Source organism: Mesoplodon mirus (assembly GCF_964341445.2).
Source record: "Mesoplodon mirus genome assembly, chromosome: 17".
Taxonomy (NCBI): domain Eukaryota; kingdom Metazoa; phylum Chordata; class Mammalia; order Artiodactyla; family Ziphiidae; genus Mesoplodon; species Mesoplodon mirus.
In genome coordinates this window covers 17,605,443-17,620,789 of record NC_138993.1, presented here as the reverse complement: position 1 = coordinate 17,620,789, position 15,347 = coordinate 17,605,443, and the positions used below count along the sequence as shown (strand labels likewise).

At 39.6% G+C, this 15,347-nt stretch overlaps 1 protein-coding gene and 1 long non-coding RNA gene across 2 annotated transcripts in view; one reads left to right on the top strand and one right to left on the bottom strand.

Moving 5' to 3' along the window:
- Positions 1-324: 324 nt before the first annotated feature.
- LOC309792808 overlaps positions 325-15,347 on the bottom strand; it is a 28,569-nt gene continuing 13,546 nt past the window's right edge. The window contains exons 4-5 of the long non-coding RNA XR_014291802.1: positions 2,766-2,965; positions 325-1,338 (exon numbers count right to left, since the gene is read on the bottom strand). This is a non-coding gene — a long non-coding RNA (uncharacterized lncRNA). The remainder of the gene's footprint in view (positions 1,339-2,765; positions 2,966-15,347) is intronic.
- On the top strand, positions 3,242-14,624 carry TRIM13 (tripartite motif containing 13). Its single transcript, XM_082602647.1, has 2 exons — positions 3,242-3,353; positions 13,018-14,624. The coding sequence occupies exon 2, from the start codon at positions 13,026-13,028 to the stop codon at positions 14,247-14,249; it is 1,224 nt and encodes a 407-aa protein (XP_082458773.1). The 5' UTR covers positions 3,242-3,353; positions 13,018-13,025; the 3' UTR covers positions 14,250-14,624.

The following is a 15,347-nucleotide window of genomic DNA, read 5'->3' as shown; positions in this document are numbered from 1 at the left end:
CTCCTGCACATAACTGCTCCAGTCTTAATTATTAGACGTTTCCCATTCTGATAATTTACATTTCAGTGTACAACAAATTTGGCACTGTCCCTTTTGTTATGGAACATCTGATCACGTCTTGGTAGGTGGAAGGAATGCTGGCGGATTTCACCTTTATCAAGGCTCAGGACAAAAACAACACCATGAAATATATCACAAAAATAAGAATATATATGTATGTGTGTATATATATATTTCAAATATATAACATTAGAAATTCTACCTGTAAAAATATATTTTTCACAAAAGACAAACCTACATAAGACTACATCTTATTGCTGTGGTGACATATGAATTCCAGTCTTAAGCTTAGTCTGCTTATTTGAAGAACAGTCAATAAAAGGAAATTCCAGTGTGATAAGAATTTTGACAGTCCCTCGGTATGGGATCTAGTTATAGTGTGCTCTTCCAGGAAGGAGGTAGCTGTGTGGGTGGGTTTTAATCCATGTATGTAGGTTTTTTTTATTTTTTAATTTATTTTATTTTTGGTTGCATTGGGTCTTTGTTGCTGCAAGCAGGCTTTTCTCTGGTTGCGGCAAGCAGGGGCTACTCTTTGTTTTAGTGCGCTGGATTCTCATTGCCGTGGCTTCTCTTGTTGCAGAGCTCGGGCTCTAAGGCGTGCAGGCTTCAGTAGTTGTGGCACACAGGCTCAGTAGTTGTGGTGCACAGGCTTAGCTGCTCTGCGGCATGTGGGATCTTCCTGGACCAGGGCTTGAACCCGGGTCTCCTGCACTGGCAGGCGGATTCTTAACCACTGCGCCACCAGGGAAGCCCGTGTATGCAGGTTTTAATCTCTCTTTCTAGTCACACTATATGTGGTGATTCCCTGATTGGCTGTTTTATTAGGACCATGGGAGGGAAAATAGGTTATTCTTCCTTCTCTATTTTTCTGCACTTAAGAGAGTTTAATATATGATGGTCTCTTAGTAGTTAATTTTTTTTAAACAATCTAGGGATTTCTATGCAGATTTAACCAATGTTTTACATTTAGTTGGTTAGAAGTTAATTAATTAGTATCTACCAACAACCAGATACACATAGGACAATTTCTGATTTATGAGTTAATAACCTTTCACTCTTGTATCATTTTAATATTAGGGTATTCAAAATGTTTCTACAAATCAGGAGTTTGATTTTCTTTTAATAACACTTATTTAGTAGGAGACTGGGGTGCAGTTTTCGTTGGCACTGACAGTTACCGTGCTGTAGAAAGACCGTGTACCTGGAATCTGACTTTAGAGTCTCAGCGCTGCCTCTTGTTTTTTGCCTTGGAGAAATCACTTTCATCCGTTTCCTCATCTATAGGATGAAGATCATAATTTCCATTCCACAGTGTTCTTATGAAGACAAAATGACATAAATATAGGAACTGTTCTTCAAAGGCAAAATTGGGTTTAAGGGAGACACACACAAAACTGGATTTATGGGACCCCGGGCATGGTGAGGAACTGGACATCTCAGAAGGGAGTGGGGAGGAGCTTTTTATGGGGTTTGAGCTAGTATTATTAGTCACCGAGTCCAAGTACTGTAAATAGACCTCGAATACCTTTCCCCCCAATTCTACTTCCAAATCCCAGACTTCCCCAAGTGGGGCAGGGGGCGGGGAGAACTCAACCCCAGGGCAAATTCTGTGATTTTTGTCCTTGCTTCACATCCCCCAAGATGGCAAGTTTTGGAGAAGCCATCCTTTCATCTTTGCAATCTTCTTGCAACCGCTCCTTGGTAAGTGCTTAATGCGTTTGCTATTAGAGAAGGTCCCTATACAGGGCGCTGGACGTCAGAAGAGTGAGTCAGGCTAGCGGCTGATAATTTAGAGCCTTACTTGAGATTTTCCTTCTCTCCAAAGAAAAGGGCGGTGGTGTTTTTCCTAAAAAGAAACCTTGAATTGGGTGGCTAGTGTTCGGCCTAAAGCCTGCAAAGAAATACATAGATGCAAGGTGTGGGTGGGTGCAGTAGTTAACTATTTTGATTGTACTGCGGCTGGAGCAGCGCGGGCGCCCGTCCCACCCACCCCCGGTTGTGGGGTGCGGGGCGGACAGTCGTCTCCGTCCCCCCAAGCCGCTGTGGCAGGGCCTCTGGTCCTGAGAGATGCAGATGAAGCGGTGTGAAGGGTTGGGCTTTTTTTTTTGTTCCTAAAAATGCAACGAACAAAAAAAAAAGTACAACAATCCAAACCCAACCATCTTGTTGCGCGCCGGCTTTCTTCCCAGGCGGCTCCACCGGGGACAACGCCGCCTCCCGTCGCCCGCGCTCGGTCCAGGCCGAGCCCGCGGGTCTGCGCGATCCACGTCCCCTTCCCGGCGCCCGGGGCACGGCGCTTCGCGGGCGCGCGCAGCCCCTCTGGAAAGGAGAAAAGCCAGCAGCCGGGAACCCTCCCCTCTCCCAGGCGCACCGCGGCCGGCGGCGGTCGTTGGTGGCGGTTGGAGATACCGGAAGGACTCCCGCCTCCCCTCACCCACTCCCTCCCTGGGGGTAAGGCGAGGCCCGGGCTGGGAGGCGGACCGAGGTGCCGAGGGAGGAGGGCCTTGGGGCGGGGCCCGTCGGCGCCGCGAATCCATTTTGCAGCCGTTCCGGCTCTTAGCGCACGGTGCCCGCGGCTGGAGGACTGGCCGCTGCGCGGCTCCCGGCGGGTCCCCTCCAGCGGCCCCGAAGGTCCGAGATAAGTACCCGCCGCCCGGGTCCTTACGGGGAAGGGGGGTGGGGACTTGCCCTGGCCGGGCAGGCACCTGCGTGAGTCGGGGGGGCTGGCGGAGAGCTCAATCGGCGCTCCAGTCCCGGCTGCACAGCGGAAAGCAGACAGGCCCCGGAACGGGGGGATGGGGAGCAACGGCGTGCGGGTGGGCGGCGGGGGCAGCGCGTCCGGGCTGCTGAAAACCTGGTCCGCTACCCAACACGCCTGGGTTCACTTCCAGCTCCTCGGGATCGCCTACAAAAGAAAAGGCGACCATGAACCGGAGTCAGAGCACGCGACCACCCCCTGGCACTGAACCTGGGGAGGCTGCCTGGCCCCGTGGGAGGGCGCCCTAACCGAGAAGCTCCTTAGCACAGAGATGGCCAGCCTCTCCCATGCTCCTGGCTTTTTCATCAGGTCCTAGCAGGCTGGCTTTATTTGTGGGGGATGATTGAAAAAATTGAGGGTGAAGACTAAGGACCCTGTGCACATAAATGCATAATACCCTCTCTTTCTTTGTTCTTTCTTTACAGTAGTCTCCAGTCACGACGTGAAAAAAAAAAAAAAAAAAAAACCAAAACCTGATTGCTCTGCCCTGGGAAATAGTAACCCTGACCAATACACCTGCTTGCAGGGGACAGAGGTAAACTACAATACTTTTCCCTACGTTAAAAACAAATAAACAAACAAGAACCAACAAAAAAAGAAAGCACCCAATTTCGTCAGGCCCAGAACCTTTCAAAATTGAACTCTGTGTAGAATGTATGTGTTCCCACCCTCATGGATGGTCTTTGTTCTTTTCATATTTTGTCAAAACTCAGAAAAATTGATTCCATACTTGGAAATTCTTTATGTGACAATTATTTGAAACGTACTATAATCCAAAGATTCATACTGCAAAAGAAAAGAGGCTACAACAGCTTTTCTTTCTTTTTTCTTAATAGGTTTCTTTTTCCTTCTGTGTCACTGCTGCTACGGCTTATACAACAGGGCTTCAGTTTTCTGACTCTACAGACCTTTATATAAAAGGTATTTTAAATGCAGAATTTCTTTTACATAGCCACTCCCTCTGGTAGAACTTGATGGAGCTATTGATTAATTGGTTATACTTCTGTCTTGCACAATAAGCACATATGTTTCTTCATGCTCTCCTATCTTTCCCTAAAAATACCATCTTTTTTGCACCAGCTGATGTACTAAACCTCTCTGGCAAGTCCTTCCATAACACCAGGTTATACATTCTCTACATTTATTGGTTACCTGGCCCTACTTCTGCCATAGCTGTTGTTCAGCTATGCCCATTTCCACGAACATGCTTTGTACCTGCCATGCTAGGTAATAGTTACTTTGTCCTCCCTTGAAATTACAGTTCAAGGGAGTCCAACTCTCCTTTAGGACCTTTCTTGGTTAATACACTCATGCTCTAACATAACACTGTAAATGAGTATTTACAATTTTCACAGTATCTGTACACCTATGTAATTAAATCACCTTACACTTATGTAGCTCAGTAGTTTACAAAATTATCACACATTACTTAGTCTTTCCAAGAACATTATGAGGTAGGTACTGTAAAAATCCTCATTCCACGAAGGGTAAAACTAGTGCTTAAAGCTAGGTATTCAGATGCAGGTTCAGTGCTCTTTACCCTTCACTGGAGAACCTGTTACAACCTAGTTTGTAAAAATTATAGAATTTTAGAAGGGATTTAGAGAGCTCATGATTAAATTTCTCCATTTGATGAATGAGGATACTGAATTCCTGACCCACTTTCTGGATAGTGCTAAAGCCTGAGAATTGGGAAACTCAGGTCCTATGCCTTGCTTGTTGTGTGTACAATTTGGGGGAGCAGGGGAGGCTCAGGTTTTTCACTTGTAAAGTTAGGTGTTTAGCTAACTGATCTCTAAGATGTTTTTAAGCCCAGTACTTCTGTTTTATTCCTACCCCATAACTTTTAGCACCGTATATTCTTATATATTGGTAATATGTAGACACATACTAATATTAACTGCCTTAAACTGTTTTATATTTTAAACTTAGGTAGGTATGGTAAAAAAGTGTGTGGTAAAAAAGTATGCCTTTTTCTTATTTTTTTACTAAGCTCTATAAAAGTATGATTCTGTTGTAAGGTTGGGAATTGCATGGAGAGGTGGAGCACTGTCCTACATCATTGGTCAGAATCCAGAAAGTGGTATGCCCTTTCTGGAGGGAAACTTGGCAGTCTTTTCAAGAGCCTTAAGAATGTTCCTACTTGGGCTTCCCTGGTGGCGCAGTGGTTGAGAGTCCGCCTGCCGATGCAGGGGACACGGGTTCGTGCCCCGGTCTGGGAAGATCCCACATGCCGCAGAGCGGCTGGGCCCGTGAGCCATGGCCGCTGAGCCTGCGCGTCCGGAGCCTGTGCTCCGCAGCGGGAGAGGCCACAACAGTGAGAGGCCCGCGTACCAAAAAAAAAAAAAAAAAATTTAAAAAAGAATGTTCCTACTCTTTGACCCACGTAACAATTGGACTAAGACATTTCTACAGAGTGTTCATTAAAATGTTATAATCCCCCCAAAACAAACAATCAATAAGAAACAGCATATCCATAAGATAGACTGTCATGTTTTAGAAGAATTTATAACAATAGGGGAAATGTATATGATAAAACAAATGAAAAAAGTGGATACAAAGTTGTGTTATGCTTCCAGTTTTGTTAAAATATGTGTGTGTGCAAACACACAGGATTGGGAGGAATGTGCCAAAATAATGTTAGAAGAAATATACCAAAATAATAATAATGGTTATTCCTTGCCGATGTAACTATGGGTAATTTTTTCCTGTATTTTCTGAATTTTCTATAATCACAAATTATTTTTATAATTTTAGAAAAACATAGTCCACTTGCATGGATAACCTCTCCAACTTCAGTATGGTGTCAGCTTTCTATGTCCTTTTGTAAGGCAGTTATCACACCTTTTATAGTAACAATACCTTTGTAAATGTGCTATATTTCTGAATTTAGGGCAGGAATTGACTTTTGGCTTATATTTCATCTTTTAAAATATCATTAGATCATTGGATTATCCATTTTTGTTATTCATGAAAGACACTGCCATTATCATTACCTTGCCTTGGGACGCTTAGATACTAGAATGGTGCTAGAGGAATAGTACTCATAACAGTTAACCAAAAACAGGTGTCCTTTGACATACAGAATAGTTACATTCCAGTTAAGCCTTCTGTAAATATAAAGCAAATTCCCATAATGTGAACGCTTTCTAATTCATTTGCATTATAGATGTAAATATATTTCTAAGGAAAAGTTGAGCTGAAAATTTTTGCCAATAGTTTAAATTATTGTCTTTCCTGTGGCATAAGCACCACAAGTATATCTCCTTGGCAGTAACCTGGCTCTCCATTTAAAACTCCCAGAGGAGCTCTTCCTTTCTTCCCCTGCATATGTGCAGTATTGAATATGAGTGAGGAGTGCCAACATAGTATATAGAATATAGCCAACCTAAAACTTGCTTAAAGTTTAGCATAATTAGCTTTCTACTTGAAATATTTTCTAGATCAGTTTTACTTAGAATAAAATGCGTATATAATTCTACATGGAGCAAAAGGAACTTTGTTCAGACCAATTACACTTCCATCTCAGAAGTAAGTTCTTATTAGCAGGTAGGTAGTACTTATTAGTTATCCACTAAATACTTGTTTTCACTTGGCACAGTATTACATACTATGTAAATAATTTCACTTATCTACATAGATCTAGCTTGCTGTGTACTGAATGCTAGACTTTGACAGTACTTTCTGAAAGCTGGAATCAACCTCAAATGCAGAGCTAGATGATGAAAACTTTTAATAGATACCAACCTGTTGGGGATAATAATTTAGGTTAATGATTGCCAAGTTTATTGTTGTGAAAGAAGACAATTTGTTCTAGGGGTAGAATTTTGCTACCTTCATTTAAACCTGTTGACATTTATTTGGGAGAAAAGAAACCAGACATTTCTCGTTTGTAAAACCTTTGCAGAAGTCAGTAGTTCCAATTTAAGTTAATTTTAACTCTTAACGGGTAAAGATAAGTAATCTGGGTTTGGTTCGTACCAGACCAGAAGAATAATTTGGGCTATATGTATGTTTCCTTCAAATTCAGACCCTCATTATATTCAAATTGATTTCATCTGGGTGGGAGAGAATGGGATTCAACACCATTCGGTGTCCTCATAGATTTCTCAGTAGTTGTACAAAAATGGGATAGGGATATCTGATCTAGCTGGTATCCTAAAACTATTGATTTAATGCTGCCGATTTACAGGATTACAGAATATCTTGGGTGATTATCAGGTGACACAGGGAAAAGAAAATAGGGAAAGAAACATAAGAAGTAAGGTAAAGAGGAGGTGTGAGATAAGGAAGGAATAAGAGGAAATCAAAAGATTTCATTCCTTGAAATAGAATGGGGAAGATGAGTTAAAAGAAGAATAAACAAAGGAAAAGTCGAGGCAAAATAGTGGCACAGAGAAGAAAATGAAGGAAAGGAAAAAACTCATTTTTTCCAAGTTTTTCTGGACTATGAAGGTAATGACCTAGTTTTTTTGTTTTTGAGACTGTCACCTTAGTCCAAAAACTTGTGAATTTTCTGAGTAGGTAGGCCTTCCAAGCTGCTGGACCTTCTGTACTAGGTTTATTTTGCCCTACTTATCAGGAATTCTACTAGAAATACCTTGGAGGAAATTTTGACTACTACTTATTCTAGGATAATGCCAGAAAAGGTAAGTTACTTATGTCTTATATGGACACAAAGGTAAATTACATTTTGTTTGCAAGGGCCACATAACAATTAGATAAGCTATTTTAGATGCTATATGTGGTATATTTATTTTATTTTATTTTTATGGCTCAAGTTTTTTTTTAACATCTTTATTGGAGTATATGGTATATTAATTTTAATATTCCTTTTTTAAGTTATCAGAAATTTTGTCTTTTTCTTAATCGCACTTTATCCTGTTTGTATCATATAAGTTTTAGAACAGTCTCTAAAAGCCAGAATGAGGTGTTAGTAACACATTGATATAGAGTATTAAAAAAAAAAAAAACTTGAGGGCTTCCCTGGTGGCGCAGTGGTTGAGAGTCCGCCTGCCGATGCAGGAAACGTGGGTTCGTGCCCCAGTCCGGGAAGATCCCACATGCCGCGGAGCGGCTAGGCCCGTGAGCCATGGCCGCTGAGACTGTGCGTCTGGAGCCTGTGCTCTGCAGCGGGAGAGGCCACAACAGTGAGAGGCTGGCGTACCGCAAAAAAATATATATATATATACATATATATATATATATATATAACAATAGATATCCTTACATCCTCTACCTAGATTCAATAGTTGTTAATAGATTCTTAGTAAGTTTCAAGAAATGATTATTAGTGGATCTCATACTAAAATATCAGTATACTACTTGAAAATACAGTATACAACTTGAAAATAAGATTAACTAGTGGGATGAGAGGAAGTGATTTTTTTTAAAGGTGAGCTCTTTTATTCTAAGCTTTGTTCTAAGATAAGGTTGATTGGTGGCTGTCTGTTTAGTAGAGCTCACATAATTTAGTTTTGTCTATGAAGTGAGTTTCAGAATTTGCTATCTAGTTACTTGTTAGGTATTTAGATACTGCTTTGAAATTCCTGAATTCAGAGATGCCTCAAAGCAGGATGGAAATTTGATTTAAATCTCAGATATAAGGTATAATATATTGGCTTTTCTTTTTCTTCTGTAATGGGATTTGGAAAAGAAATCATGGGTATTATTTTGAACTTTATATTGCTATCAACGAATGAAGTTCAAAGATTTAATAGGAAAGTTTCTTTTAATTAAAAGGGTTTATTTATTTTTAAATAAATTTATTTACTTTTGACTGTGTTGGGTCTTCATTGTTGCACACAGGCTTTCTCTAGTTGCGGCGGGCGGGGGCTATTCTTTGTTGTGGTGCGCGGGCTTCTCATTGCGGTGGCTTCTCGTTGCAGAGCATGGGCTCTGGGCGCATGGGCTTCAGTAGTTGTAGTGCACGGGCTTAGTTGCTCCGCGGCATGTGGGATCTTCCCGGACCAGGGCTCAAACCCCTGTCCTCTACATTGGCAGGTGGATTCTTAACCACTGTACCACCAGGGAAGCCCAAAAGATTTTATTAAAATTACCTTTTAAGAGTGAATAAAATGAGCACCTGTTCAATTGTAATCATTTTGGGTTGATCATATAAAAACAAAAGGGCCTCCAGGAGGGAGAAGTCATATATATTAGCTTTTACTTCTATTTTATGACTCCTTTGTAAGTGTTGGCTTTTCCATTTTTAATATTCTGGTTGTTGTGTTACTGTTTTCATTTGCAGAGACTGTTGTTGCTATATACCCACTCAAGGTAGTATTGATCAAACAGTTTTCATAGTCTTCCTTAAGTGTGGATATCTTGAATGTTTGCTTAAAAATAAATCTGTGGTGGTGTTATACAACTGTGCCTTTGTCAAAACTCATAGAACGGCATACTGAAAGGAGTGAGTTTTATTCTACATAAATTAAAAAGTATATTTTAAAGTATAAATATGGTAGGAAAATGAAGTTGAAAACCAGAGAGGTGGTAGATAACTAGGTATATATTTGGCTACTTTCTTTGTTGGTATAAAACTTGGGAAATTGTTGGGAATTCCCTGGTGGTGCAGTAGTTAGGACTCCACGCTTTCACTGCTGAGGGCATGGGTTCAATCTGGGGAATTAACATCCCAGAAGTCGCATGGCGTGGCCTAAATAAGTAAATACATAAATAAGTAAATAAATAAATAACTCTTGGGAAATTTTTAATTCAAAAGAAGAAATGAATCTTGGAAAACTTATTTGCCTTTATATACTTAATTTGACATTGGTTAAGTTGAAATTTTATCACTGGTGAACAGTAATTTTGTTCACATAAAATTTCTTGATATCTATATTTGTCCCCCAGAAGGGGGGGGATATGTACCTTGGTTTCGTCAAAGGAAGCTCAATTGATTTATTTAGATTCTTATGTGTTAGCCACACTTTAAGAAAAGGATCTATAAGTTCCTTTACTGTGAAAAGCATACCCTTCACTTAGTGAGACTAAAAACCTTATTATGTATTTTCCTTTAAAACTTTTAAGGCAACAAACTTGCCATGGTTTCTTGGGTTGTTAGGCTATATGTCTCCGTTTTCTCTAAAAGTCAGCTGTGGAAGTGGTCACATAGTTTTGTGATTAAAGTTTTGAGTATAAAGCTAAGAAAAGAAAATAGTGTTTAGTTTTAATGTGGATTAAAATGAGAATCTTGAAATTATAAACCAAAATTTTTAAGTTATATCACTAAAAGTGGAACAATAGGATCTACCATGATTTTGATGCAATTTTTTTTAAAAAGGGACTTTCCAAATACCAACTTTTTTCCTCTGGTTCCTTTTCAGAGCTGTAAGTTGATTGTGGCTTTGGGATGACTGTTTATTATTTCTAAATTTTCCTGTGTGTGACATTTTCCTTTTGATCATATTTGATTGCCTTAAAACTCTTCCTGGTCCCTCAGTTTTCTTCAATTCCTGGTCCCTCAGTTTTCTTCAAATTTTCTCTTTGTCTTGGGTGCCCTTTTTCTCCTTCTCATGACAAAACTTGGTATCCGTTGTTCTTCCTTTTATTTACTTACTATGCTTGGATAGGATTCTCTGGAAGTATTAACCTTGCAAGGATGAGTAACTTAGGTTTACTTTAGTGAATGCTGCTGCCATTACTTTCCTGTCTCTACAGTTTACTCCAAAACCTAGCCTTAGCATAAAATTCTTAGGTGAAAGACGACAGAGGTCAATGGAGGTGATAAAGTGTAGAACCCCAGGACTAGTGATGGAAGATCATCAAAAGTTTTCCTTCTTTGCTCTGAAGAGTCAGAATGTTTTATAGCTGCTTGGTAACTTCTTAGAGAGCACACTAACCTCAGTCTCTGTAGCCGTTCTCTTCTCAGTGCTTTTCAGAGGTTGTATGATTTGCCATGTCACAAAAGATTTTTCAGAAAAATAAGCTTCATCACCATTTTTGCCATGTAACACTAAATTTGACAGAATACTCTGCTTTAATTCTACATATATATGTATTGTATATTTGTAATACATATATCTCTCACAACCTAATAGAAAACCATAAACTAATTAGTCTTGCAAGTTCAGCTTATCTTTTAAATACTATTTATCTTCTAGATTGTAGCTCCACTTGTGATTCTTAAAATTACTGTTAACATTTATTTACTTACTGGGACTTCCCTGGTGGCGCAGTGGTTAAGGGGCCCAGGTTCTATCCCTGGTCAGGGAAATAGGCCCCACATGCATGCTGCAACTAAGAAGCCCACGTGCCGCAACTAAGCGGGCAAGCTGCAACTAAGGAGCCCGAAAGCCGCAACTAAGGAGCCCACGAGCCGCAACTAAGGAGCCCACCTGCCGCAACTAAGACCCGGCACAACCAATAAATAAATAAATTAATAAATATTTTTTTAAAAAAAGTATTATATAATAAAAATTACTTACTTTTGGTTATAAGATGGCATAGAGATTAGTAGACCCTACTTTGTTACTTTGGTGGTAATGTGATATGTGTGTGTGTATATATCCCTCAGTAAACTGAATGAGGACATATTTAGCACTATTTGTGGTTCTAAAACTTCAGGGATAAAAGTTTTAAAATGTACATTATAAAAGAATAAACTTGAATTGAGAATTGGTATTCTCTATGGTATTCTCTAGGTCAGAGATCTCAAATATTTTGGTCGCAGGACCCCTTTACACTTAAAAACTAAGGCTCCCAAGAGCTTTTATTTACATGTGTATTATATATAGATATTTAACTGTATTAGAATGTATGATTTATAACATGCATTGGTGATTTGAACCAATTAGTTCACTGTGTAATGTAGATCTCCAAATAGTGACATATTTCATTATACATGATCTCTCCTCTAAAAAAGCCAAAACCCACATGTTAATATCACCACTTGTTTCATTACAAGCTCTTAAGTGGCAAATATATTTTCCAAAATCCAATTTTCACTCAAAAATTCAACTTTTTATCATTGGCGAGAAATACTGTCATTTGTTTCCCTTGAAGTGATGGGTTCATTTTGTTCATTTTCAAAAAAATATCTGCCAGATACCTAAGTCTGCACAGCTATAGTTCGTCATTTGTTGTTTCAAGTAAATATGGTGTTCCATGAAAAAAGCAGCTGATTTAGCTTGTAGCTCAATCACCTAATTGCTTTTCCTCCAGACAGTATCTGCTGGTATGCAGTAGAAATGCTTTGTGGTTACTTCATATTTTGTCACACAAAATATTAAAAAGACATGTCCACAAGGATCAAGATTTAGTAAAATGAGTAATTTTTACTGCTTCATCTAGAACATTCTAAAATGAAACTGGCTGCCCTCACCCCTGCCCCCACCGTGGGTATGTGGTGGTGAAGAATACAATAACCAGGAATCCAGTTTGGTGCTACCTATTGCCTTGTTCGATTCCTGCTAAGCCTCCAGCAGTGTCTACTCACCATTGCTTTTTTTTACAGTGCACTGCCAACATTGTGCCAAAAGTAAATAACATCTCAGTATTACTATGAAAATAGTATTGTCCTCACAGATGCCCTGGAAGAGTCTTAGGGACGCCCAGGTTTGTCCCCACTGGCTTTGATTACTGTTCCAGTGGTTTGAAAAAATATTCACTTAATTCTCTAGGGAAGAATGAATTGCAGCTGTCTCATTTTATGTTTTTACCTCTGATTTTAATAATTGTAATCTAGCCTTTGAAATAGAAAAATATGCCAGTTTTTAATAAAAGTCTACGTGAGAGTGCAGGCTTGGATTTATATTTCTGTGCTGCTTTCTTTAAATAGCATACCATTTTATAATTGTGGGCCCAGACTAAAGAGCTCATTCTCTTCACACACTGAGTGGCTTTGTTTCTGACAGCTAGTAGTCAGCTCTGTTTTAAAACAAGCAGTTGGGTCCTGCTGGCTCAACTTGCAGTTGTCCTAGTCCTAACCCTGTCTCAGCCAAAGACTGTTGTTGGAAAGCCCACACAAAGGCCTTGTGTACAGGGAGCCCTACTAATAAGGAGCGTGTTCTAGTCCCAGCAGATTAAATCTGCTTTGGTGTGCATTCCCTTCACAAATTTCTCACTTATTTCCTTTGTTTGGTTATTTCAGTGAAAAATCATTTTTAATGGCTGTGAAGATGGTTTCTTCTAACTAGTCCATAGTCCAAATGAAGGGGTTACTGGAGTAAAATAAAATGTTTCTTTCTCTCTGGTAGGAGATGTGATGGAGCTGCTTGAAGAAGATCTCACGTGCCCAATTTGTTGCAGTCTGTTTGACGATCCTCGAGTTTTGCCTTGCTCGCACAACTTTTGCAAAAAATGCTTAGAAGGGATCTTAGAGGGGAACGTGCGGAATTCATTGTGGAGATCATCTCCATTCAAGTGCCCCACATGCCGCAAGGAAACTTCAGCCACCGGGGTCAGTAGCCTGCAGGTTAATTACTCCCTGAAGGGTATTGTGGAAAAGTATAACAAGATCAAGATCTCTCCCAAAATGCCAGTGTGCAAAGGACACTTGGGGCAGCCTCTCAACATTTTCTGCCTGACTGATATGCAGCTGATTTGTGGGATCTGTGCTACTCGTGGTGACCACACCAAGCATGTCTTCTGTTCTATCGAAGATGCCTATGCTCAGGAAAGGGATGCCTTTGAGTCCCTCTTCCAGAGCTTTGAGACCTGGCGTCGGGGAGATGCTCTTTCTCGCTTGGATACCTTGGAAACTAGCAAAAGGAAATCTCTACAGTTGCTGACTAAAGATTCAGATAAAGTGAAGGAGTTTTTTGAGAAGTTACAACACACATTAGATCAAAAGAAGAATGAAATCCTTTCTGACTTTGAGACCATGAAACTTGCAGTTATGCAGGCCTATGACCCAGAGATCAACAAACTCAACACCATCTTGCAGGAACAACGAATGGCCTTTAACATTGCTGAGGCTTTCAAAGATGTGTCAGAACCCATCATATTTCTGCAACAGATGCAGGAGTTCAGGGAGAAAATAAAAGTCATCAAGGAAACTCCTTTGCCTCCCTCTAATTTGCCCTCAAGCCCTTTAATGAAGAACTTTGATACCAGTCAGTGGGAAGACATAAAACTAGTAGATGTGGATAAACTTTCTTTGCCTCAAGACACTGGCACATTCATTAGCAAGATTCCTTGGAACTTTTATCTGTTATTTGTGGTAATCATTCTGCTGGGCTTTCTCATTTTCTTCAGTCCTACCATATTCCTAGAATGGTCTTTATTTGATGAAATCACAACTTGGAAAGACAATCTTTCAAACTTTAGTTCCTACCTGACTAAATCAGCTGATTTTGTAGAACAATCAGTTTTCTACTGGGAACAGTTGGCAGATGGGTTTTTCATTTTCAGTGAAAGATTAAAGAATTTTACTTTGGTGGTGCTGAACAATGTGGCAGAATTTGTGTGCAAATATAAACTGTTATAAAATCTGTTTGAAGTACATAGTTCTGTGTCTTTTGTTAGAAATTTGTCAGAATACAGAGTGGTAGTTCAGATTTGGTCAAGATTCCAGTCAGATATTTTCCTCCACAAGTATTCCTTTCAAAAACAATGTCCTACACATGTTGTTGAAATTAGGTAGTATAAAGATAAAAGTGAAATTTAATAGTGTAGTCCTGAACCCTCCTTCCTTTTTAAAGTGCTTTTGAAATAAGCATCCTACCCCTAATACTGGTTGTGTTTATGCTATGAAAAAAGGGGATGTGAGAGAGTACATGATTTAATATTGATGAGGTAGTGTAATAATGATTGTTCTTAAGCATGTAATAAAGACTACTCTTGTAAAGCAACTTTTTTTTGAGAGTGAACATTCTTTACAAAGGGAATAAGATATGGATTGAATTTCCAACTTTTTCTGCAGAGGGTTGATTTCTTTTTTTGGTACAATGTAAATCTCATGTAAACAAAAACTGGCATTACCTTATGTGAAGTTTACGTTTTAAGGAGGGTGGAGATTTATTTCAGCTTGCCTTTTATCTGCTTAGGTTTTGTAAATTTATCACCAGAGGAGTTTGGAGGTAAACTACAAAACTGTTAGGTGACTGTGCAAGCAAAGGCATGGGTAAAAACAAACAAAAAAACACATTGCAAGAGCAGGAAATGGAAAAGCCGCCTTTTTACTGGCAGCTAAGTGTTGTTCCAAAGTATCATGGCAACTGTACAACCAATCAATTCACTTGTTTAAAGAATTTTTTAAGAGTAGTAAGACTAATTTAACGATAGATGAAACAATCTATCAGCTATTATAAAGTACAAAATAATCAGCTAAACACTAAGGCTGTCCTATCTGCTCACATGAGATAAAGATGCCCTGTCTCCCACAGAACAAAAATACTTAATTTTTTCACCTTGTTTAGAATTCAGATGAAAACAAGACGTGACTTTATCTTAGAACTGCTTTCAGTCAACCTTATTTCTGTCATGGGACAAGACATTCCTTGACAGTCCAGAGGGTCTCTACCCAAGTCCATTAATTTGATTGAGAGGAGGTAATACAAGCAGGGACAGGAAAAGAAGGTGGCAA